At 38.1% G+C, this 23,352-nt stretch overlaps 1 protein-coding gene across 1 annotated transcript in view; it reads left to right on the top strand.

The window, feature by feature from the left end:
• The window catches only part of ADAMTS16 (ADAM metallopeptidase with thrombospondin type 1 motif 16), a 377,420-nt gene that overhangs the window by 93,949 nt on the left and 260,119 nt on the right, over positions 1-23,352 (top strand). The window contains exons 4-6 of the mRNA XM_075212833.1: positions 5,924-6,215; positions 17,686-17,885; positions 20,112-20,195. Coding sequence (XP_075068934.1) covers positions 5,924-6,215; positions 17,686-17,885; positions 20,112-20,195 — 576 coding nt within the window. The remainder of the gene's footprint in view (positions 1-5,923; positions 6,216-17,685; positions 17,886-20,111; positions 20,196-23,352) is intronic.

Genomic DNA, 23,352 nt, shown 5'->3' on the forward strand with positions numbered 1-23,352 from the left:
GATGCTTGCGGTGGCCCGCAAAATTGCTGGACACTTTCGGCATTCAGCCAGTGCCTACCGCAGACTAGAGGCACATCAAAAAAGCTTGAACCTGCCCTGCCATCACCTCAAACAAGAGGTTGTGACGCGCTGGAACTCCACCCTCTATATGCTGCAGAGGATGGAGGAGCAGCAAAAGGCCATTCAGGCCTACACAGCCACCTACGACATAGGCAAAGGAGTGGGGATGCGCCTGAGTCAAGCGCAGTGGAGACTGATTTCCGTGTTGTGCAAGGTTCTGCAGCCATTTGAACTTGCCACACGAGAAGTCAGTTCCGACACTGCCAGCTTGAGTCAGGTCATTCCCCTGATCAGGCTGTTGCAGAAGCAGCTGGAGAAAGTGAGGGAGGAGCTGGTAAGCCATTGCGATTACAGCAAGCATGTAGCTCTTGTGGATGTAGCCCTTCGTACGCTTTGCCAGGATCCGAGGGTGGTCACTCTTTTAAAGTCAGAGGAATACATTCTGGCCACCGTGCTCGATCCTCGGTTTAAAGCGTATGTTGTGTGTCTGTTTCCGGCGGACACAAATCTACAGCGGTGCAAAGACCTGCTGGTCAGGAGATTGTCCTCTGAAGAGGACCGTGACATGCCAACAGCTCCACCCTCATTTTCTTCCACATCTATGGCTGCGAGGAAAAAGCTCAGTTTTCCCAAAAGAGGCACTGGCGGGGATGCTGATAACATCTGGTCCGGACTGAAGGACCTGCCAACCATTGCAGACATGTCTACTCTCGCTGCATTGGATGCTGTCACAATAGAAAAAATTGTGGATGATTACTTTGCTGACACCATCCAAGTAGACATGTCAGACAGTCCATATTGTTACTGGCAGGAAAAAAAGGCAGTTTGGAAGCCCCTGTACAAACTGGCTCTATTTTACCTGAGTTGTCCCCCCTCCAGTGTGTACTCGGAAAGAGTTTTTAGTGCAGCGGGGAACCTGGTCAGTGAGCGGCGAAGGAGGTTGCTTCCTCACAACGTTGAAAAAATGATGTTTATAAAAATGAATAATCAATTCCTCAATGAAGTACAGCACTGCCCTCCAGATACTACAGAGGGACCTGTGGTTGTGGAGTCCAGCGGGGACGAATTGATAATGTGTGATGAGGAGGAAGTACACACTGTAGGGGGAGAGGAATCAGAGGTTGAGGATGAGGACGACATCTTGCCTCAGTAGAGCCTGTTTAGTCTGTACAGGGAGAGATGAATAGCTTTTTTGGTGTGGGGGCCCAAACAAACCAATCATTTCAGTCAAAGTTGTTTGGTAGGCCCTGTCGCTGAAATGATTGGTTTGTTAAAGTGTGCATGTCCTATTTCAACAGCAGACCTCTCAACTGCAGCTCATCCCTCCTCTGCGGGGATAATGTCTCCTGTGCTCTGACACGTCACTCTGTGTACTCTCAGCCTCAGGATCTGACACTACAGCTACCATGCCTCTTGTAGCAGCCCTCACTCCAGGGCCTCTTCCATGTGCAGTGTCCCCCTCTCTCTTGGGTTCACTATAGTGGCATGGAGTTCTCCCCCTCATCCAGGGCACACATTCCTTGCCCTGGCTCAGTCACCACGCTCAGACTTCCAGGCAATGCTGGGGGAGCCTGGGAGCTTCCACCCCAGGTCCCCAGCTACAACTCTCCTCTCCTGTGTCTTCTCTCTCTTTCTGACACTTTAAAGATCGTGCCTTTAAATGAAAAAGTCAGTCTTCATTGCACGACTATGTGCAAGTGCAACAGGGACATTTTTTTGGGTTTACAAAGTCAAACAATAACACTACGACCCTGTCTGTCTGGGGTCTGTCAATGACGAATTGTCTGGAGCATGTTTTGAGGAGGTATTGTGGCCCCGGTATCAAATTGGGTACCGGGGCCACCCCACTATGCAGTCCAGATACTTGTTTGGTGGAATTCCGACACGTGGAGGGTTTTTTAATTATATTGTGGCCTCGGTACCAAATTGTGTACCGGGGCCACCACACTACGCAGTCAAGATACTTGTTTGGTGGAATTCAGACCAGTTGAGGGTTTTATTATTATATTGTGTGGACCACTCTATCTATACCACACTACAACTCTATACCACTCTATTTCCTACTTTAATTCTATTTAATTCTATTTCCTACTTTAATTCTATTACTAATTAATTAACATAAAGAGGAACAAAAATAACCAATTTTACCAAAAGTATAATATGACTTAGACTTACAAACACTACACTTGAAAGATCGTGCCTTTAAATGAAAAAGTAAGTCTTCATTGCACGACTATGTGCAACAGGGACAGTTTTTTTCTTTACAAAGTCAACTAATAACACTTGGACCCTGTCTGTCTTTAACATACTTAATGGGATCTCAATGACGAATTGTCTGTAGCATGTTTGGAGGAGGTATTGTGGCCCCGGTATCAAGTTGGGTACCGGGGCCACCCCACTACGCAGTCCAGATACTTGTTTGGTGGAATTCTGACACGTGGAGGGTGTATTTATTTTATTGTGGCCCCGGTATCAAGTTGGGTACCGGGGCCACCCCACTACGCAGTCCAGATACTTGTTTGGTGGAATTCTGACACGTGGAGGGTGTATTTATTTTATTGTGGCCCCGGTATCAAGTTGGGTACCGGGGCCACCCCACTACGCAGTCCAGATACTTGTTTGGTGGAATTCTGACACGTGGAGGGTTTTTTAATTATATTGTGGCCTCGGTACCAAATTGTGTACCGGGGCCACCACACTACGCAGTCAAGATAGATAGATGCGTATCATAGATAAAGTACATTCAGTGGTGTGGGGCAAATTGAAAAATATTCAAAATGCACTGACATTATCAAAAACAAGAGGTTGTCACACGCTAAAACTCCAACATGTATATGATGGAGAGGATGGAGGAGCAGCCGTATGTGTAGTGTAATGCAGACCTGTTGAAGGTTTTTTATATATTTTATTGTGGTGCCCAGTGCCCACTCCTCTACGCAGTCCAGGTACATTTATTGGTGCGATTCATAAAAGTTCAGGGTTTTTAAGATATTGTGGTGACCCACTCCTCTACGCAGTCCAGGTACATTTATTGGTGCGATTCATAAAAGTTCAGGGTTTTTAATATATTGTGGTGACCCACTCCTCTACGCAGTCCAGGTACATTTATTGGTGCGATTCATAAAAGTTCAGGGTTTTTAATATATTGTGGTGACCCACTCCTCTACGCAGTCCAGGTACATTTATTGGTGCGAATCAAACAAGTTGATGGTTTTCTTATTATATATATTGTGGTGACCCACTCCTCTACGCAGTCCAGGTACATTTATTGGTGCGATTCATAAAAGTTCAGGGTTTTTAAGATATTGTGGTGACCCACTCCTCTACGCAGTCCAGGTACAATTATTGGTGCGATTCATAAAAGTTCAGGGTTTTTAATATATTGTGGTGACCCACTCCTCTACGCAGTCCAGGTACAATTATTGGTGCGAATCATAAAAGTTCAGGGTTTTTAAGATATTGTGGTGACCCACTCCTCTACGCAGTCCAGAAAGATACCTTTTTGCAACGTTTTGGACTAATAACTATATTGTGAGGTGTTCAGAATACACTGTAAATTAGTGGAAATGCTTGTTATTGAATGTTATTGAGGTTAATAATAGCCTAGGAGTGAAAATAAGCCCAAAAACTTGATTTTTAAACTTTTTATGTTTTTTTCAAAAAAAATCCGAATCCAATACCTTAAATCCGAACCGAGACCTTTCGTCAAGTGTTTTGCGAGACAAATCCGAACCTCAAAAATAACGAAAATCCGGATCCAAAACACAAAACACGAGACCTCAAAAGTCGCCGGTGCACATCCCTAATACTTACACAACCACCATTCAAATATGGCATGAAAATAATTTTATTTAATCCAGAATGTATCGGACACGCTCCCAGCCTCCCCAAAAGAAAGAGAGGTACAAAGTATGATGCACAGATGAATTTGCAGTGTGCACTTAAGGTGACACCAAAATATTCGTGTCCCCTTTCACCAAGAAATTCCACATTACGTGTTGGAAAATTGATATATTGCCTTGTAATATTTAACATGAAAAACATATAATACAGCTAATTTTAGGCTAGTATTTTTATAATCATTGGCATTTGGCCTCTAGCACAGTGAGTTGAATATAGGTGGATTATGTTGCAGATCAATCTTGATTATTGGAATAAACAAAATTCAGTCAAATCAAATAATGTTATTAAATGATGTCCTGATTCATGTACTATTGGTAGACAGTAGAGTATAATACCAGAATATACCTAAAATCCACGAAGGACAAGCTGAAATGTATTATTTTTATTATACACAAATTGATGCATGCTTTACCAAATGTTCTTTTAAATACTTACTGCAGACCTGGGCTATAATTAACACAGATTGTGCAGTATGCTTACTATATCTGGCACATTTAACATTTCTCATCTTTCAGGATACTTAAAACTGCAGACATTGAGTTGTTATGCTAATGCTCCATTATCAGATCTCAGAAGTTCAGATAAGATAAGGACTGAGCCCGTGCAATTGCCACTGTATACTCAAGACTGGTTTGGAATACAGCCCACACCATATAAATTGGTTCTCTGAGTGCACCTCTGTCTGCAACACATAGAAATATATTATTGAGACCTATGGATAATTATGCAAGGAAATAAAAAAAAATTGCGTGGAGATACTCATGGGAAATGAGCCTAGTTTTAGCCGTTTATCCCTTAGTTGTGTCTCATCATCATCATTATCATTTATTTATAAAGTGCCACCAATTCCGTAGCTCTGTACATAGAATATTTGTCACTCACATTAGTCAATGCCTCATTTTAGCTTACCACCACCATTTATTTATATAGCGCCACTAATTCCACAGCGCTGTATAGAGAACTCGTTCACATCAGTTCCTGCTCCGTTGGAGCTTACAGTATAAATTTTCTAACATACACACTCAGACAGAAAGAGACAGAGAGACTAGGGTCAATTTGATAGCAGCCATGTTTTTGGAGTGTGGGAGGAAACCCACGCAAACACGGGGAGAACATACAAACTCCACACAGATAAGGCCATGGTTGGGAATTGAACTCCAGACCCCAGTGCTGTGAGGCAGAAGTGCTAACCACTTAGCCAACCGTGCTGTTCCGAGATTACAGTCTCAATGGTAACCTGACCTAACTGGAGCCCTTATTAGTGATTAGGCAGAGGGCCTGGGTACCACTATGTGGTAGGAATCTTAACTCACACCAAGATTGGTGGAAAAGAAAAACATTTATTTTAACCTCTAGCAATTGACAGAAAATCCCACTATATAGTGAACCTGAATGGCAACATAGGAACACACAAGAACCACGTAATATTGCTGGCTGTTTTAGCCCCCTATTGGGACTGTGGGCAAAAAGACAGCTAATGCAAGCAAAAGGGACCGGGATGTTTTTTGAGATACATGCATACACAGGTGTATTTAACCCTCTGGTGGATTAGTCCTGCTGAAAGCCTATGGAGGGGAACAAATATCAATTATGAAGGGGATGTGTGAACAGTTCCGTATATATTGAAAAACTGGGAAAAACACACATTGGACAAATTGGACTAAAAACATCATGAGGAATCAATTTATGATTCAAATCTATGATATACTCTGTCTTGAAAAGGGTATAAAAGTATATTCATTTTTATTTTTTTTAAGTTATCTTCAAATAAAGTCTGGAATTCATTTTTTATTATCATAATGTAAATAATAATTAGCAGACAGTTGGAAATACAACTAGCTTCACGTTTGTTCTTCAGCCACAGTTGCCCAAGATCACTTTGTTTTTACCCATTAGTAAATCTTCTTTTAAATATATGTTTAAATATATCGTTTGTAATATATATGTTTTCTGTTTCTAGTCAGGTTTAATAAGGACAAAGGAGGCTGATTATTTCTTGAAACCACTGCCTGCGCATATAGCACTCAAACACAATTACTCTACTTCAGATGGTCACCAGCCCCATGTTCTATATAAGAGATCTATCGAGAGACAAATGTACAAGGATGAGATATCTCTAGTTCAGAGACAGCAGGAACTGGAAAATCAAAACTGGCTTTACCAAGATGAACCGTCTTATGCAGACCACCAACAAACGAATTACAGACATGGAAGAACTGAGAAAAAACACTACTGTGGAAGGCGCAAGAAATGTATGTAAGGACATATTTATATTTAAAACTAATCAATAGATCATTCTAAATTATATAACTGAAAGTTATATGCTCTGTAGGGCTTCAGCATAATGGGACATCGGGTTTTCACAATTTTGTCTAGTCCACATTTTTAATTTGCCCCCCACTATGTAGTACATTGATTTACCACTGTATCCTTACCATTTCCTGAGCCAAGCCATTGTTATTGATATTGATTTGTAAAGTAATGCGATGCTCTGAATCGTTGAACAGTGGAGAAAACAGGTCATTCATAAGACAGAAATATACAAGGTAAGCAAAGTAATTGCAGACCCAAAAACAAAGGGCATGGAGAGTTTTACTCATAAGAGATCTTACGATCTAGTGATAATCTGTTTAAACAGATGTCCACTCTGATCCAGTGGTTCAATCCAGGCAACAGTAGAGGTCCAAGGGAAGATGCCCACCTAAATTTTATATGGAGTAGGTTAACTAAAGACAGGAACCCTTTAATAGTATTGATTGTAAACCCAATATAATGAGTATATCAATGAATTCAAAGTTTAAAAAGTAAATGTTAATAATAAGAAAATTCAATTTAATTTAGACAATACATTTTAAAATTGCCTTAGCCAACCTGCAGCTTTCAGGCTGCTGACAGGTAATATTTAGTTGCGGTTCAGCAACTGGATCACAAAATGATTGAATGCTGTATAACATATACTTTCATAATGATCTGATTTTCAGTGCACACTGAGTACATGAATGTGTTTTAACATCATAAAAATAAGTGAAAACTGAAAAGGGACAACTACCATTGATTAAACATATCCGTTTTAGGCCATGTCCTTCAGAAAGTGTATTTCGCAGATTGCTGTTTTACCCTTACCTTCTATATAAACAGGAAATATAAAGCATGGGCTACCAATACTTAACTGGACATGTGAGTAATGTCCCATATTCTGTAGTACATAAACCAATACACATTCATTATTTTATGACAGGCAGATAGCTTGACAGTTTGAGTTTTCAAAACTTTCAATAAGCCAAAAGCTAAGGCATTTTTACAATAAATACAAACTTGATTGACAAAGTTGTTACAGATCAAGAAGAAGGTAGTTAAAGGGTACTACTATCTGGAGAAATTGTGCAGACATTTGCTTTTTATAAACAGTACTGGGAAAATGATAGAATCTGGTTGTTATGGGTTACAGAACATTTTCGTGTGCACTTGTTTTCATAAATGTCCTCAATATATTTAATATAAATATATTGTTTTACTTGATAGGATTTACTTTAATACCTACATTTGTAATGTTCACATCTTAAACAAGGATTCAAGTGGCTCACAGCACATCTAAAATTTGATAAATTGCTTACCATAAAGCCTTGGATTAAATGGAGAAAAAGCCTCTAAAATGAATTTTTCTTGCAAAATTGAAAACTGTTAGCGTTGTTTTATAGAATAAATCATATTTAAAAAGTTATTTACACTTAGACACATAGCAAATAAAGACAGATTTTCATGACTTATGTTTAGTAGCAGATACTAGAATCTAATGCAATAAGTAGAAATGGTCAGAGTTTTAAAATATACACATATAAAAGTGACTGAACATATCTTATTCTTGTGTTTTATTTCATACAGTAAACAGGCTGGCTAATATTTTGGAAATTGTACATAACCAAATTGTTGGTAAAGAGGGGTTTAATACTAATGTAAAATTCAAGTGAGGGCACCTGTAGATATTAAGAGGTCTTCAACAATAAAATCGTCCCAGCGCACAACACTATATGTGTGATGAAATGAGTTTGATAATACTGTAACCATCCTGTTCCTCGTTTCTCACATAATGTAGATAATAGCAAGTACTTTTTATAGCCCTTGCTTTTGTTCCCCAGCTCAGCAGACTACACCTGAGTGTCTAATTACATGTGGATAAGGGGACATTGTAGCTCATTGTAAATATGTATATTGTGTATTGTATATTGATGATGTGGCAGTGAGGTTGTTATTCATTGTCCTTAAAGTGAAGCCAAGGGCATTATGGGTAGGGATCAGGTTGCAGGATACAGGTGAGGGGGGAGGCCAATGAGTATCCATTGTTCTCAATATGACTAGTTCATACATATTGTCTAGAATCCATCAATGGACTTTCTGTGGAAGTACAGCTCATTTTCACTCCCCCTCCAACCCCCTGACACAGCACCCACAATGATTAAGGAGGATAGACGCAGGGGTTTGCCCAGGGGAAAACACTGAGAAAATTCTACCCTAGATATAAGCAGGGCCGGATTAACCATAGGGCTAACTGGGCTACAGCCCAGGGGCCTCGGACATCCAGGGGGCCCTTGAAAGTGCGGGGGGGCCCCTCACAGGGGAATGGAGGCCCCCTTAGCCCAGGGGCCTCCATTCCCTTAATCCGGCCCTGGATATAAGGCACCACTCCAGGGGGGAAAATTATTTTCGTTCTGGCACTGAAAGCTGTAGGGTGGCCTAGTATTTATTTTAGAATTGCCGTTCTCGAAAAGTGAAATACATCGGCAGATCTCTATGGGTCATCAAGTCTGGACAGCCAGGTGACTAACTCTTTAAACTAGTGGAGTAAGGGACAGGTAATGTGGTAAACCTTCCTGGCACTTAATTACTGAGTGTATATAATAATCTAGTGATTGTTTTTATTACAATAAATGTATTGCTTTACTTTCTAATTGTATTTGCTTGAGTGACTGATAACATTAGAAGGTACTGGGTAGACTTCCTGGCATAGTAAGGCTCCCGTGGGTGGCCATCCAGCATGAAGTGGGTAGCACTGGCCAGATAAACTAGATATCTTCACAATATGTGATTAATGTTTATGCAGACATCGTAGACATATATATTAAAAGTATGTCAGTTTATTCCTTGTTAAACGTTGATAAAGTCCTACAGCTAGAATGAAGCGTGTCGGAGAATATTATTACTCGTTTAATCTATTACTAATTCTCGCATAAGATTGGAGGAACAGGTCCACAAGGATTGATTATTTTGTAAAATAGCTGTGGCCACAGCAGGATTTAAAATCCTACTCTGCAACGCAGGAGAGGAGGAGCACTAGCCGGTAACGGATTCTGTTGATACAAGTAAGAGACGGAGACTGCATACTGAACTGAGGACATTAACAACAAGAGATAACTCCTATAATTGGAGAACCACTACAATGTACTTAAATGACATTTCCCATCGCAAGAAGTTACTGTGTAGTATAAACCATTGTTGGGTATAAAATAGAAGAGAAGTTGCAACAATTATGGTATATAGGAACAACGAGTTGATTCTAATAACTTGCTTTTAATAGAACGCTTCAAATGTATTTATACAGACAAGAAGCAGGTCTGTATCCCATTATTAATATTATAATATATTATTATTATTATAGATTTGTAAGGCGCCACAGTGCTCTGCAGCGCAGTATAGTAGTAAAAACAAGGACATACATAAAACAAGGACATACAAGGCAGGCAAAATAAATGCAGACATGAAAACAAAGAGTATGAAGGACCCTGCTCATTAGAGAGCGTACATTCTAAGTGGAAGAGGGCACAGCTGAAACAAGAGGAACGACTGTGGCTTAGAGTGGAGATTGGGACAGCTGTGAAGGTGTGTTAGTGTGAATAGTATCTAAGCTTTAAAAAAATAGATGGGTTTTTAGAGACTGTCTTAAGATTTTAGGGCTGTGTGGAAAGCCTGATTGGGCATGGTAGGGAATTTCATAAGTGGGGAGCAGCACGGGAAAAGACAAGGTGCAGGTCAAAGGTAGATCTAAAAGTGCGGGAGGGAGAGTATTTTGATATAAGATTTAGGATGTATGCAGGGGAAGTGTTGGAGAGAGCTTTGTAAGTAAGGGTGAGTAATTTGAGTTGGATTCTGGAGGACACAGGGAGTCAGTGTAGGGATTTGCAAAGTGGTGCAGCAGATATGGAGCAGTGAGAGAGGAAGATAATTCTTACAGCAGCATTTAGGATGAGTTGAAGTGTGAATATATGGGTGTCAGAAATGCCAGATAGCAAGAGATTGCAGTAGTCAAGACGGGAGATGGTGAGAGAATGGATAAGAGTTTTGGTAGCTTGTCGAGTATGAAAAGGGCGTATTCTAGTAATGTTTTTAAGGTGGAATTGACAGGACTGGGAGAGAGTCTGGATGTGAGGAATAAAGCAGAGAGCGGAGTCAAGTGTGACACCAAGGCAGCGGGCTTTACACAGAGGAGCAGATCAATACGAAAGCAGGTAAAACTAGCATGTTTTAGGGCTACTGCCAGTGTGTGTGATTACATTTGGAGCATTTTCACATAGTCAACAAGGTTTCTTTTTAACGTACCAGATTGCTCACACGGTGGATAGGAGTGAAAAGAGGGGAAACTTCTGTATCCGAGAACAGGAGAATCACATCAGTTTATTACAGCAAACCTCAAGAAACAAATAGAGATCTTTACCTTTGCAGAGAATCGTGTTTTGTCATTTTAGAAAATATAGGGTTGCTGTAGATCGCTAGCAGCACATACGATTCTCTTTTGGAGAGTGCACATGCTTTTGTTTAACTTATCCTATAACAGCCGCCTTTCCAGTAGAGCTTAATTCTTAATTCTAGCGTAGTAGAAGTTCATGTGCAGTACCATAGCGCAGAGGTAGGAGGCAGTAACCGGAATCCAGAAGACGAATACCAGGAACAGTACCAATGGTCAATGGTCCGTAGCAATCAGGTTAATGAGGGACAGGCCAAAGGTCAGGGCAGGTAGCAAGCCAGGAAAATTCACAACACAAGCCAATGGTCAGGAGCAATCGTAGTATAAACGGGACAAAAACAAGCCAGGGGTCACAACAGAAGTCAATCAGAGGAACAGGAAGCAGGTTAGCTAAAGTGTGGCACACATGTTATAACCAGCAGAGAGGCTCCCTGCCTTAAATGCTGCAAGTCCCCAATCAGAAACACAGGGCATCAGACCTCAGAATCAGTCAAAGCAGGCTGAATAATGTCTATTCCTTCGCATGCGCCCCGGCTGACAGGTCTTTTGCCGGGACAGGAATGTCCTGGTCACTCTGGCAATGGCCTGGGATACTGTGGCCAAAAGTAACGTCCCGGCTGCCAGTGGTGGCTCGTAACAGCCTGATTTTTTTTTTTTTTTTTTTTAAAAGACACCAGTACCTATGTGGAAATTAAGGACTATATAATTTTCCACACTCCATCAATTTCTTTCTCCCCACGCAATACGCTGATCACAATAAGTGGAAATTTTTAAAAAACCTGAAAATAGGTAACCTTTCCACAGATTCCGAATACAGAGCCCCAAGTCTTTTGCAGTCCCCGTTCTCATTGAGGAAATAGTCATTTGCTTTCCAGTCTGGGACTGGTTTTCAATATGGAAGGACAACCCAATGCTCGTCTCTGACTGGATCACTTTTAAATAACATGGTATAAATTTATTTAAAGGAAATAGCACAGGGCGCTTATTTATATAATTGCCAATGCACTTATTTTTGAGATTGTGTATATTTTGATATAGGAATTCGCTATTTCTGAGACCAGGGAAGAAACTTGTTTGTTTTAATCTTGCTAGAGGGAATGCATGATTTCTTAGGTATATATCTGATACAATGAACCTTTGTTTAGAAAGTCTTGTGTGTATTGTGATGTGTGGAAATGGCTTGTTTGGGGTTTGTGGGAATGTGTATTCTGAACTGTCTTAATTAAGGCCCCATATATTAAATAGATCTTTTGATGTGTGAAGGTCCAACATTGAAGGAAGGAGCACATCACAGCATGTCTAAAATTTCATAGATAAGTATAAATATTGTTGGCTTTGCAATGCATGTAAAGCCATGTTTTGGTAAACAGGTTACATCCTGATTCTAAAAATAGCCTGTGTCCAAATCTGTATAAAAGGCACTATCCTGTACACTGAAATGTATCATTCTGATGTTCCATCTGACCTGACCACTGATACCTTTAATCAGTGGAACTGTCCTTGTCAGGACACCTGAGCAATAAACATCACTCTGCTTCAAGACCCTGCTTGACAACTTCTTTAATACTGTAATCCTGTGGCCTGCATATTGGACCCTAAATCTAATCTATGCTCCCATTGTTCTCTTAAGAGAATGCACTTGGACCCAGCACATCTGTGCAAATTTGAGGTTAAAAAGCTTTTATACATAAAATATAGTTGTATCTATAATATGTAAGTTATACCTACCATTTGTTCCCAATCCCCTCTTTAAGATTAATTTTCTGGGAGCAGGGCAATATCCCTATTGATTCCTTAGAGAACTGCACTGAAACATTAATTGATTAAACAAATTATTTTTATTTTATTTTTATTATTATTTTTGTTGGTGGTCTCTTGTGTTAATGCCACAATTATTTATTATTAAGATTATTATTAATAATCTTTATAGGGTGCCACATGAGGTCCGCAGCTCATGGTAGAACAGTACAATACAGTAAACAAATAGCACTACAACTCGCTACACTGATACTGATAGCCTGGGAATAAATAAATAAGTTCCAATATGCAAAATTATGGGAAACCTTTTCCATTTACAGACGGTGATATTTAACTTTTCTGGAAATAGTGGCAATGGGTATTTATACCAATCTGTTGTTTGGGCCTTTTGTTTTTTTTAAATAGTTAAACATGAGTTTATTTATTTTCTAAATTAATGAAGGCTTGTAGTGAGATTCAAGCACATCGTTTTTCCACCCAAAAGGTGGCGAGCACTTTCAGGCAATAACAATTCATTACACATGAAAAGTATTGCATGAAATTGTTGCATGATGTTAGAGAGGACACCTAAATGTCCTTTCTGTAGCCTTAGATTACCTCACTTAATGCTATTTTATTTGATTCACTATAGAAGCAAAAACATTTAAAGGTTAGATAGACAAATGTTTTCTAAAATTCTTTTTTCAAAAGGATTTACAGGTGTGGGGGAACTGATAGATAACAATTTAAATGAATTAAATATACTATATTGTGAAGTCTCATTGGAAAATATTACAGGGTCTACGCCTTGATAGCTGACTGTTTAGAATGTGAAAGGCAGATCAGTAGATTGATGTTTATCTCATAGGAAGCCAGTTATATCATTTGCTTCATTAGCTTGAAATGCAGAACATATTTTGTTCCACTAAATACCTCATCTATCTGAAATGTTTTTTTATTGTTTGTTTTTTATTATTTTGCAAAACAGATGTTTCGGGTCTACGCCACACACTTTTTTTTTTCTCTTTTTAAAAAAAAACCACCACATGACATTAAACTTGGGGTAGTTTTCACTTTTAATACCCGTACCTAGTGTTTTCTAAAGAAATAACCTCATAGATATTCCCTGTGTAGCATACTTCCATTATTTAGCATATGCAAAGAGAATGTACATACATATATAATTGCCAGTGTGGTAAACACTGTGGTCCCAAACTCCGGAGTGACTTTGTGTTTGTTAATTTCTTGTAGAAACACAATATAGAACATCATTGTCATTGACACCAAGAATGTTCTGTGTTAAGGTTAGGATCTGCTGATTGATTCTAGGACATGTAGTCAATGCATATCCAAATAAACAAGGTCAAAGCCCCAAGGATATTTAATTATAATATTTCATGAACCCACTACTTAATAAGCATTATTAATTTAATGACATAATAGCATTTTTAATATTTAAAACAACATGATATATCTTCTATTGGCTGCCTTTTAAAGACCCTAAAATGTACATTATAATGATGTATAATCACACCTCTGGATGCGTCCAATCACTTGGAAAATACGACACATACGGTACACATGTTTCTATAAATGCTGTCTGGGTAAACCTGGGTATGTGTGGCACTTTGTACATCTGAGCCACCAACCCCTTGGAATTAGAGGTTATGCTGTTGTTTCTTATTCAGTAAGTTGTGGGGTTATTGGTGACTTGCAGAAATTGGAGTTTAATACATTTCCCCCAAGTCTTGTATATGGTTAAGTAGCACCTTTCATTAAAGCCCACACAGTACAGCCTTAACTCTGCCCATTAGTCTCAAGAGTTCAATGGTGATACCTCATTTCAGTACAAAACTATATTGCATACCTCCCAACTGTCCCGGGACATGCCAAATCGTGGGCCACAGAAAATTGGGTTTAGGTTACCCAAATTTGCCCATTTTAGGGCAGAACAGGGGCAGGGCTTATTTTGGTCTAGTTTCAGAATTCTAAATGTTGGGAGGTATTGGCTAAAGCATTTTTAAATATAATATATTTTATATCAATAGTTTAGATTTTGCCAATGAAGATTTTCAGTGTGTGGAGATTATAGGCCCCTTTTATTATAAAACATATGTCTAATTATATGATATATTTAATATTACAATCTACATTGACTGTTATGCAGAGGAGTGACATCTTTAAAGGGGGATCTGATGCGGGATTGCTGATTAATAGCAGTTTGGCGTAATACTTAACTGTTAACTACCCTTCAAAATGAAGTTGTGCTCTGACTCCTGGAATTAAGGAAAAATACCAGGGAATATGTTTTTGGAAAGCATCACATTAAAAATCATTTCCCTATTCTGCCAATTAAAAGAATACAAAGCACTGCTGGAGCAGTACTCTAGGTGTGGCAAACAAACTTTTATGCCCCACACCTATAGATGCTCGGCCCAATGCTAAGTAGCACTGGGCACTTCCTCGTACACCTGGGCAGGGGGTAAGAGGGAAAGAGTAAATAATGTTAATGTCTCCTAAATAATAAATAAATCAAGCTTAATGCCCCCATTACTAAATAAATCTCTAAATCTGTAATTATGACTCCATTTAAAACTTAACTTAGTGCCAATGTTTTATATAAATATTTAATAGTTTCCATATATTTTATTAAATAAATAAATTTGACCCGTAAAATTAAAATATAATGTCCGTCATAAATATGAATAATTTAATAAATCATATTGCCTCCATACATAAGATAAATAATTGTGCCTCAAATTTTTCTGTAGTGTAGTGATATTAATATATACCCTTATTACCAACACGGACTGCTCAGCAAAGAGCTTCCGACATTAAATTAATGTCTGGTAAACCACCTACTTCATAGATTTCCAGCCAATAAGTAGTGGTCACTCATATTTTATGAATGTGCATCTGTTACTGATTGGCTTGCCAACTATTAAGAGTTCAGACTTTTAAATCAATCATAAAGCCAGGCAAAGTATAATTGCACCATCTACAGTGTTAATTGTTTTTGCTAGCCATATTGCAACTTCAGCCCTACAAACATAATTGTAAAACATTTATATTTTCCTGGAAATACTCCCTGTGCCAAAAAACAGAATCCTGAGAGCCTATATCAGAGTTTTCATGGTTTGGGACATACTCACCCTCTGTTTCCTTGTTGTAGTATTATAATAGTAACCATTATGCTGTGTCATTTTATCATATCACAAATGGTGTGGGTTATAGCTACACTGTACAGCTGCTGCTGTGGTTTTAATAGTTTGAGGGAGGAAGTGTCCAGGAAAAATATAGGTTTATATCCCAGTAGTATTTTCTTAAATATTTGCTGCCAGTCTAGTTAGTGAACATCACAGTTACTGCATTGCATGTCACTGCAGGACAAGGGCCCGTTTTGTCTTACTCTGCATGCACAAGCAAGGACACCCCTGCTGCAGGGCTTTTGCGTCACTGTGATTTAAGACAATGCCCCCCCCCCCCAACTGCCATGCTTTATGCACAAAGATTTACATCTAGACAGATATACAATTTATCAACCACAATAACTTGAAGATTTTTTAGTGACAGTACTCCAGCGCTGCCTCAGTCCCAGGCGCTGGGCCTTCTTTCTCTTCAACCAGCTGGAGAGAACCAATCCTATGCCCAGAATTGGCTTTTTGGCCTAGCTTCTTATAGCCTTCCACGAACAGGCTGCTGGTCTCCACACTTCTCCCTGAAGCAACAAGCATGCAGCATGAGCCATCTTGGATTTTCCCAGGAAGCTTTCTATCCTCTGGCTCCAGTTTAACCCTAGCACTTTTCCTTTCCTCCTGTTATTGAAATCAAACAATTTGCGGCAGTTTACAAGTACTCTCCAGCCTCCCCCTTTCATAACATCTGTGGAAACAGCTTTTCTTGTGAAGAAAATGATTGCTGCAAGAACAGTTATGAGCTGTCAAGGCATGCTGGCACATGTAATACCACTATATTTGTATAGTATTACCCTTATGCCCAAAGCCATGTGTACCAGGAGGAACCCAGTGCTACTCAGCACTAAGCATTTACTCAGCATTTGGTCAGTATTCTCTAGAAATAGGGGACCCAATAATTTTTTCAGGCCCTCCCTATGAACCAGGCCCAATGCTGAGTATGTTAGGCTTTTACAGAATGCAAGGGGCAGATCACCACACAATGGATTTGGTTTTGTATTTTCAGCCTACAAATTGTAGGATAGGAAATGACCTAATTTCATGTATTTTATGAAAATCTTGCTAACAATTAGGAATTTACACACAATAGGTACTATATTCTACTGAATCAGCTCATATTCAAAAGACCATTCAAGCTATTCAATTGTTTTATTAAACCTGCACCACTATACAGCTATATTAATAATTCTTAGTAGAGTTGGCAGTACTGATAATGTTTTCTTTTGGATATTCTTTAAATTAGTGTTAAAAACATACTAAATTACGCTAATCTCAATCACAAGTGAAGACATTACACATAGATATTTGGCTTATTGTCAATCCAGGAAATCATTAGAGAGGAATAAATTAATAACTTAAGTCATCATCATTGTTTATAGGGGGTCACAGATGACATACATGAACATAATAAATAAAAGATACACTAATACAACAAAGCATAATAACACATACATGGATAGTTGTGAGGAAGCCAGCACGAATAATATTATGAATTCTGGGGTGTGAGTGAACAAACAGCAGAAGATACAGCTTAAGACATAGGGTAGAGAGGACTCTGCCTGTGAGAGCTTACATTATATGAAAATAATGCTAACAGTAATTTACACAAAATAAGGATTATATTCTACTACATCACATTGTGTGCAAAATGCACTTACATAGGAAGAATGTTTGCCACGTATACGAATGTATGTGGCCCTCAGTTTTACCCATATTAGCCCTTGACCCCTCCCCCCAACCCCCTCAATGACTAAAGTAGGGTGTTGTCTTAGGTGAAGAGAGAGGTAGTTGTTTAAACCCTCCCTTGATGTTCTCTAGCTCTGCAATCGTGTGTGTGTGTGTGTGTGTGTGTGTGTATGTGTGTGTACAGTATGTATGCACAGTATGTGTGCTCAGTTTGTGCATTTACAAAATAAAATAAATTCTTAATTAATGAATAATTCAAGTCTATATTCTAAATTGAGATATTTTTAAATTGTGCTTTTATATGGGTTGCAGTGTGGTGTCTTCTTAATGTTCAATTTACTGTAAAATGTATACTTTTGTTTTTTGTAGATATGCCTAAACCTCCTAAAGAAGACCTTTACATTTTGCCTGATGAATATAAATATCCAGGACGAAACAAACGTTCTCTCATAAAGCCTCAGAGGAACAAACCTTTAAACGTGGAAACTCTTGTCGTTGTTGACAAGAAAATGATGCAAAATCACGGTCATGAAAACATCACTACCTACGTGTTAACAATACTCAATATGGTACGATTGCAATTCTTTCAGATGAGATGTCTTTTGGGTAAATCATTTTTACACTGTCTTCCTGTTGTACTTTGCTATAAAACATATGTACCGTTGGAGTATTATGGAAATCAACTCCAGCTAAAAGGATATATACATGCCATAATGGACTTATGACTTAGGCTATATGATATGGCTTATTTTATTAGGTTGTAGAATTACTTATACTATGATCTACATGGGGTTTGGGATATATTGCAGCTTATACAGGAACAATGCTTAAAACGTATGACCGCTTTAGCATGTCTATTATTTCTTATTAACGATAACTACAAGCATGTACAGTGGTATCTTTGTATTAAAGGGCATATTAGTAGCCACTAACTTGTAGGACATAATAGATTAAAGACTTACCTTGTTTAATACAGTTAGGTTGTAGGGGAGATATATTTAGTAGTGGTGTTTTTATGTTTAAATGATTGTACTTAATTATACCATGGGTAGAATTGTACCCCATGTTAGTGATTTGTGATGGAGTATTGTCCATCTTCCTTAATCAACAACTAGTATTATTAACTGACTTATGCTAAAGTTTCTAAAGCATGTTGGTACCATTGCTGTGGAAATAATGATTTCAACAACAGCATCAACAGTATCTATTTAAAAACTTAGGGGGACCTTTCACATCTTGCAAGTGGTTTGCTGTAGGCCTTGATGCTAAAACTAATGAAAGTAAAAAATTGTTCCATATGAAACAGAACAAAATAATTTTAATTAAATGTTACCATATTCTTGACTATATTTAAAGAATAACAACATTTGTAAACAGGGCTTGTCCTTACTCTAAGTTTGCTAGACACAAGCAAAACTATGAGCTATTTGTTCGTATTTTGATCAAAACTTTTAAGCTTGCAACCCGACATCTAGTGTTCTCATTTGTGCACATCCCGCACTAACAGACAGTATGCTTCAAACAAACACACAAAATAAAATCCAATTACCATGAAATAAACTCACCTCTCAAATATGAAGGCTGACATGTAACAATGGGCAGGTTTTTAAACACCCAAATAGCCTTAAATGGGCTGAATGGAAAGCAGCTAAACCAAAATTAAATTGTATTTGTAGACAAAATAGAAAAGAAATAAGCCCACATTCAATTAATCCCATGCTGTTCAGGATACCAGTTGCATGGTAATATCAATATCCTTACTATTGCAAATCTGTATATATCTAGTAAAATTAAAGTATAAGGTATTCGTTCATATTTTGCTTAAACAGAAAAAAAAATAATTTTATTTAAAGGTTACCATATTCTTAAATATATAAAAAGAATAGGCAGACTTTTTTAAGAAATTTGATTATAACAAAGTCTCTCTTCATACCGCAAAACATTTAGAATTCCTACATTAGGATACAGACACCCCCCCCTCTGATAGGGACACGGATGCCACACATTAGGGGCATGTCCATGCTACAATGGCCACAGGGGAGGGCTGGCAAATTTTAGCCCAGGGGGCAAGACTTAACTCCGCAGCCTATTTTCAAGGTAAAAGAATGGAGGTGGCCCAGTGAACCAGCCCAATGTATTCCACTATGGAACCAGCCCAGCCAGCCCCCGAATGGCCATAGTTTCTAAAGTACTAGGCCATGCGCAACCCCTCTCCTAAAAAAAAACCATTTAAATGCTGCATGCACCAGAGGCACCTGCTGCAAGTCGGCACAAATGTGCAGGACAGTCCCCTCAAATAGGGACTTTCCCGTTTAAAATCAAGCAAGTTGGGAAGTCCAGTATGTTAAATAGCCCCCAAGGGATATAACATTGCTAAAGTTCAAAATAGAACAGCCCAAATAATAACCAAAATCTAGGTACTGATCCAGCAACATCTAGTATACAGCTTTAGTTTTCCCAGCAATCTTACAGCAGAATCCAGTAAATTTGCCCAAGTCCAGGATACAGGTCCAAGCAAAATCCAGTGTCACCCTGAAGAGTCTAAACATATATATACACAGACCTGTTTCTCAAGTGGTACTTCATATTATGAGACCTGTTCAATTTATAACTAACCAGTGTAAGCCAGTGAGAGTCCCAGATTTGGAGTCAGCAACTGATAATCCAGCAATTCTTGCTTCTCCAATTTCATTGCAACATTTTCTTTACAATCAAAGATGAAATATTACCAATGTCTTCTGTCCAGACCATGTTGTTTTACAAGGAGCACATCAAATTCATTTTTTTTTTTTTAGGTATCTGCATTGTTCAAAGATGGAACAATAGGGGGGAACATTAACATTATCATTGTTGGTCTAATTCTACTGCAAGACGAGCAGGTAAGGTTGATCATTCATCTACATTAGAGATGGTTGTCTTGTCATGTCATCTGGTATAAAATAGACCTTTCAAGTGATCCAACATTGCGGAAGTGCAAAATCAAATAGTTTACTAAATGTATATAAAAAAAAAATATATTGCACATGTCTGCTATCGGTTTCATTCCAAGCAAGAAAAGCCTGTAACATTGGAACATTTTAACCATAAAATAAAAAGTAGGAATGAAACTTTTGAGGGAGTATACCTGATACCTTTTACAAGTAAGGTGAAGCTTATAAGAATTAATTTCAGTAGTTTTCAAATAAATAAAAAAAGTTCAGTGTAGAGAAGAGAAAAACTGCGAGACAAGTTTCAACAATCGAGTTCAGGCTGTTGTTTCACAGAGGTGCAAAGTTTATGATATACAATTTTTGCGTTATGCTTTTCCTTCACCATTCTGCACAATATCTAGAAGTTCACATATTTCATAACTTATAGTCTGTGAATAAAGCTGTTGTGTTGTGTGGTTGCTGTACTAGAGACCAAACTGGGAACACTTATGGCTAAATTCTGTTGGCGAAACGATAAATATTGCAGCCAAATGTGCATTGAGGCGAATATTTTGTTGAACAGTTTTGAAAATTTCCCTCATCTCTAGTGAGAATGCAGCCACCTGTTATTTGCAGTACAATGAAAAGTAACAAACCTTTGAGAGTAATAAATGCTACAATTTTAGAGTAATCTAGTCATAAAGGGCATCGCTAGCCAAAGATGGCGTAATATGATTTAATGTGAGCTGATCTTGTGACGTTCATATCCACTCCCATGACTCCCCTCTTCGGCCAGGTACTTCCCACAGCTGCTGATCTTCTAGAAGGATCACAATAAATAACACAGGTCTCCCAGGTCATAGCCAACAAAATGAATATGAAAAAATATATATATATATATATATATATATATATATATAAAGAGAGAGAGATATTCTGAGTTGACAGATCTTCTATGGATCTTCTCCATCGTACTTTTATTTAAAGAGCATGTATGAGTGTCTTTCTAGTTTCCAGGTAACATAAATGTCTTGTGCATTGAGCAGATAAGTGTATTCATAAGAGTTGGTTAGTGATATCACAGCAACCTGATATGCAGTTCCTGTGTTAAACACTTTTTGTCACATATCAGATCATTCAGAACCCATGACTGTGGATGTGGCTTCAGCTGTATGTAATGGATTGTTCAGAATTGCCTTTTGCTACAGTTGCAGCGGAATTAAACTAAAAAGAACAGTGCAAATATGCTATTTGTCTTCTCAGTGTATAACAAGGACTGCCCTCACTGTCTACTATGATAGGTTGTTTGTGGATTTTCAGGCCAAGATTCCGATGTTGTCAAAATTGAAAACATCAATTCGAAGTCCTACCTATTCACTCTTGACGTGATGCTTTATTTATTTTAAACTGAATATTTTTCCCAAAACACTGTTTGCACGAGTCTAGTTTATATTTTAAATAAAGCTTAATTGCACGTGTCACATTTGTACAATTTAAATATGCTTTGGCAAAAATGTTGTGCATAAAATGTGAATTCTTCTATTATATTCCACCCCTTAAATATTCAATATTCAAGCACCACTCCTAGACGGTCAATTAAATATTGTCATGCAAAGCAAAATCTTGGTTTTGCATGAGTGCAAAGTTATGCAATTTCCTTTACATATGAACTTTTCAGAAAGGAAAGCTCCATTTCACCCAGAAAGAATAAAAGTTTGATGCACTGAGCTATATTCTTACCCATACAAATGGGCATATAGTGTGAAAATCTGTGCATGACATTGCAAAATTAAATTTTTGCTGCAAAGCTACATTTGTGCTGTTTTGTAAATGACCTTTTTAAATGAGACCATGTATTTTACGCTTATCGTTTCTAAAATCTATGAAAAATTCAGTTTTGGCATAATTCCCAAGGAATCAGGAGAGGGTCTGTGGCCACATTATGATGGGTGCATGGTCATGTCACAAAGGAAGAATGGTCATATCCCTGGGATGAGCCTAGCAATTTTGAATCATTTGGCCGCAGTTTACTTCCTCCCCTCCATCGCCCTATTCATTGCCTCACCAGTAACAGATCAGCAGTGAACAGAAAATACCTCCAAGCAGTTAACAGGAGATAGCTCCCAACTTTTCGAACCGGGAAATAAAGTTATCCTGTTTAGATAAATAGATAGGGAAACCAGCAATGTTCAGTGTGGCAGGACCAACAGTGTGTTTTTTTTTTCCCCCAAAAAAATACCACTTTTGACACTGGCTATTATTTTTTTAAGATAATTCCTTTTGTTTACAATTATGCAAAAAAATAAAATAATCTAGAATGTACAAGGAAAGAGTAAACCGAAAAGACATGTCAGAATTAACAGGAAAGTGGAGGAAGAGAGAAAACAACAAAATAGGAAGGAAATTAAGCTTCTGGTCAATGCACAGTTGTTTTTATTTATATATATATATATATATATATATATATATATATATATATATATATATATATATATATATATATATATATATATATATATATATACAAGTTAACCCGTGCATGATACTCATTCTAGTCAAATCAAGCTACTTAAGGTGTTAAAAAGGTTTTTGTCATGCATTTGGGCCATAGCCTAGGCCTCAACCACCAACCACTCCCCACTGTCACCCCTGGCAACCACCAACCACTCCCAACTGTCACCCCCGGCAACCACCAACCACTCCCAACTGTCACTTCTCCTTCAAGAAATATATATATATATTTTTTTTAAATCTTTATAAACACTTTTAACAATTAACAAATTAAATTAACAAATTAAAAACATCTTAGTATACCAAATTTCAGCCCTTTCTGAATTTTTTTTCCACACACACTAAGAATTTAGTAGGTCAGTGTATAACTCCGCCCAGCAGGTGGCGCTGCAGCTTGGTTTTATTTTTTACACACACAGACAGACTAACACATGCCACTAGACATTTATAATATATATATATATATATATATATCTATATATATATATATATATTATAATAATAATAATATGGGCACAGTCGTGCCCTTATATTAAGGTTACATCTACAAAACGTAGGGAATCTGTGAGAGGGGGGGCATGGTGTTTGAGGGTCTACATCTTAAAACGTATTAAAG

Source organism: Mixophyes fleayi, chromosome 5, assembly GCF_038048845.1.
Source record: "Mixophyes fleayi isolate aMixFle1 chromosome 5, aMixFle1.hap1, whole genome shotgun sequence".
Classification (NCBI taxonomy): domain Eukaryota; kingdom Metazoa; phylum Chordata; class Amphibia; order Anura; family Limnodynastidae; genus Mixophyes; species Mixophyes fleayi.